Here is a 3,689-nt window from a genome sequence, read left to right as displayed (position 1 = left end):
AAATTGCTTTCCATTAACCACTATTTCCCGTGGAATGAATCCTGCTTACCCTATCTAAAGTAGAGTAATTAGCCTATTTTTGATCGGCCATTCGACACTGATCAAATTTTGGCGGGGAAGTGTGCGCTTGATTGCAAGATCTTATTTTATTTGCTTTCTTGTTAAATTAGAAAAACCATAAAAATTATAAAATCATAAAAAAATCCAAAAATATTGTCTTCTTTTATTTTGTTTTTGTCAGTTTTACGCTAGGTATTCTTGTTTTTGTTGAAGTGCAGGTTAGTGTATGCAAACTCGGAGCCCGAGAGATCAGAATCTTGAGCCTTTAAATCCAGAAATTCCAGAAATCTACAAAAGCTGATCGAAAAGATACTAGGATATCAAAAAGGTCGACGGTGGCTTCAGCATCAACACAACCACCACCAGAGTGACATCCAATTGTCCCACTGAATTCTCCTAAATCAGATTCCGAAGACGAGGAGGAATTTTTTGTTCAACCAATTGTAATGGCTGAAGATGAAAGAGGAGTAGATTCATACTACCAACCGCGTAAATATGAGGATCATTCAGCCATTGTTTTTCCCACTCCGAATGCGGGAAATAACCAGCGATTTGAGGTTGGACCTCAACTCATTACTATTTTGCCTACCTACCGAGGTATGGCTAATGAGGAACCATATGAGCACATTACTGAGTTCAACGAAATTTGTGCTACTAATCAGATAAACGGATTCACTGACGATGAGGTACGCCTTTGCTTATTTCCTTATTCATTAAAAGACAAGGCGAAACAATGGTTTTTATCCTTACCCGCCCGGAGTATTAATACTTGGGTGGAAATGAAAAAACGGTTTTTAGAGAAGTTTTACCAGATAAGTAAGACCTCGGACATGCGTACGCAAATAAATCTTTTAGGCAATTGTCTGGTGAACTTTTTCATGAAGCGTACGAGCGTCTCAAGGAATTACTTAGGGTGTGCCCACACCATGAAATACCGAAATGGGAACTTGTCAAAGTTTTTTACGATGGTCTTGATTCACAAAATAGACAATTCCTATTAGCGGCTAGTGGTGATGTGTTTATGACTCGAAGTAGTGAGGATGAGTGGGCATTTTTCGAGCAATTGAGCAATGGTTCAAAAACTCAAGCTTCGATTGAACGAAAAACTCACAATTCTTCCTAAGTTAACCAAGTGTACACTTCGGGAGGGTCGTCTAGAAATTTAGAAAAGGAATTAGATGAGAAAAAGATGTTGCTTCCCATGTTTAACAACCCGAACCAGGGTGGTAGTGTTAATTTTGTGCAGGTTCAAGACGTGTGCTCAAATTGTGGAGATCAATCCCATTATGTACACGGTTGCAAAATGGGGATATCATCAGGTATGGAAGAGCAAGTGAACAAGGTCCAAGGGCGAAAGTATGATCCTTATTCTAACACCTACAACTCAGGGTGGAGGGATCATCAAAACTTCAGTTGGAATAATAACAACACATTAAATGCGCCAAATCAATACCAAAATCAGTACCCAAGCAATAACCAATACCAAAATCAAAACCACAATCAAAACTATCAAACCCAAAACACTAATCAAAGTAACCCACCACCGAATCAACCTTCAAGTTCGGAAATTAAGATCGATGCATTCATTACAGAAATGAGAAAGGTGGTAGAGTCACAAAATAAATCCATTGGAGCATTGGCAAAAGAGATTGGTAATGTCGCGAAAGACAAAGCAACACGTGCACCGGGCACCATTTCAAGTTACACGGTTTTAAATCTAAATCACAAAGAAAATGGTAAAGGTCATGGTGTAAACATGGTAGGAACTTTGCGAAGTGGAAAGACTTATAACAACCAAGTCGAGGTAACCGAGAAATTAAAGACTAAGCGTGGTTCAGGTAAGTCTTCTATTGTTTTTGATGTGGATGATGACATTGTTGAAAACGAGGAAAGTGATGTTACATATGGTAATGGTGTTGGGTTAAATGTTGAAAAACCGATAGTTGAAAAGTTTGGGAAACCGGACATGGAAACTAATACCATTCCATTCCCCAAGGCTTTGGAGTCCCCGAACCAATTTCCTTATGGAAAAAAGGGACCGAAAATGGATGATATGTGGGAAATATTTAAACAAGTAAAAATAAATATTCCACTTATTGATGCAAACAAACAAATTCCTGCATATGCTAAGTTTTTAAAAGATTTGTGTGTTCAAAAGCGTAAACTCAACGCATCATTGCCCAAAAAGGTAAAATTAACTGAAAAAGTGAGTGCTGTAATTTCAGGTTCACTTCCACCTAAGTTTAAGGACCCGGGGACACCATTAATTTCAGTTACGGTGGGTAATGTTAATGTCAAAAAGGCTTTGTTGGACTTACGGTCCAGTATTAACATACTTCCATCGAGTCTAGTTGAACGGTACGAGTTGGGAACTTTAAAACAAACTGATATTCTCATCCAACTTGCAGACCGGTCAATAAGAACTCCAAGGGGTATGTTAGAAAACGTGATTGTGAAAGTTGAGGATTTTTATTACCCGGTAAATTTTATTGTTATGGACATTGAGACTACCTTTAAGGAGACCCAACCGACGATCATTCTTGGTCGTCCATTTTTTGCCACAACTGATGCTCTTATCAATTGTAGAACCGGGGTTATGGACATTTCTTTTGGTAATAAGAGATCAAGAATTAATATTTTTAATTCATTACATACACCGGATGTCCAGGATTATTTTTTGTTGGATACTAACCATGAACAGGTTCAAAAGTATGCACCGGATGTGAAAGAGAAAGAGGAGGTAAGAAAATCTATTGAAGAGGGTATGACGAGTGAATTAATGGAATCTCAAATAAGAACTAATGCAGAAATTTTGATGAGTCAATAAGAGTCGATACAAAATCTTGAGCGGAAATTAAATAATATGAGTCAAGTTCTTGAAACCAAGTTGAGTTCATCATTTAGCACCACTTGTTCATTACCGATGAAAGAAATGGTGATGGCAGTATCCACCTTTGTTAGGGTGGATGAAAAAGTTTCAAAATGTGAAGAGGATGAACATTTGGTAACCCCGAAGATGAGTAGGCCTTCTCGACCACCATCAATGAGAAAATTAAATGAGCAGGTATCTAGTGATAACAAAATGGAGAATTGTGTTGGGAATGTGTCTGTTGATACACTTGAAAAGTCTGAAGAATACGATGAAAAAGTAGTCAAAGTAATGGAGAAAACCGTAGAAAAACTCGTTGAGCGGTTTGGAGGTCAAAAGATCAAAGTGAATAAGAATGAAAAGGTGAATTCTCGAGTTGATTATGAGGTGATTTCCAATTTAGAGGATTTTGAAGGGCCTAAGTGTGGGGGAGACGAGGAAAATCCACCACGTATTTATGTGAGAACGCATGATAAGGTAGAGGAAGATAAGGATGACCCGGTGATCGATCGTTCTATGAGAAAATTACATAAACAGGTCCACGATACTAGAAGTAGAGGAGATGAAAGTTTGAGTAACCATCTTGTGTGTAACTTGTCTTCTAAAGAAAAAGATAGATTGTTTAAGTTAATGCATGTGGCTAAGGAGAATGATGTGTGGTTGGATTCTAAGTTGAGGAAAGTTGGAGATAGTGAAGGTTCTCATAAAGTGAGGGAAGGATGAACCTTCTACAGTCCTGGAATTAGCTGAAGTGAAGAAA

The 3,689-nt window shown here is 38.0% G+C and overlaps 1 protein-coding gene across 1 annotated transcript; it reads left to right on the top strand.

Moving 5' to 3' along the window:
- The first annotated feature begins 1,249 nt into the window (after positions 1–1,249).
- Positions 1,250–2,887, top strand: LOC139849730 (uncharacterized). Its single transcript, XM_071839357.1, has 2 exons — positions 1,250–2,134; positions 2,249–2,887. Exons 1-2 carry the CDS (start codon positions 1,250–1,252, stop codon positions 2,885–2,887), a joined length of 1,524 nt encoding a protein of 507 aa, XP_071695458.1.
- The last annotated feature ends 802 nt before the right edge of the window (positions 2,888–3,689 follow it).

This window comes from Rutidosis leptorrhynchoides, chromosome 5 (assembly GCF_046630445.1).
Source record: "Rutidosis leptorrhynchoides isolate AG116_Rl617_1_P2 chromosome 5, CSIRO_AGI_Rlap_v1, whole genome shotgun sequence".
In the NCBI taxonomy this organism is placed as follows: domain Eukaryota; kingdom Viridiplantae; phylum Streptophyta; class Magnoliopsida; order Asterales; family Asteraceae; genus Rutidosis; species Rutidosis leptorrhynchoides.
Note: the sequence above shows the minus strand (reverse complement) of the source record. Positions and strands in the feature narration are given on the sequence as shown.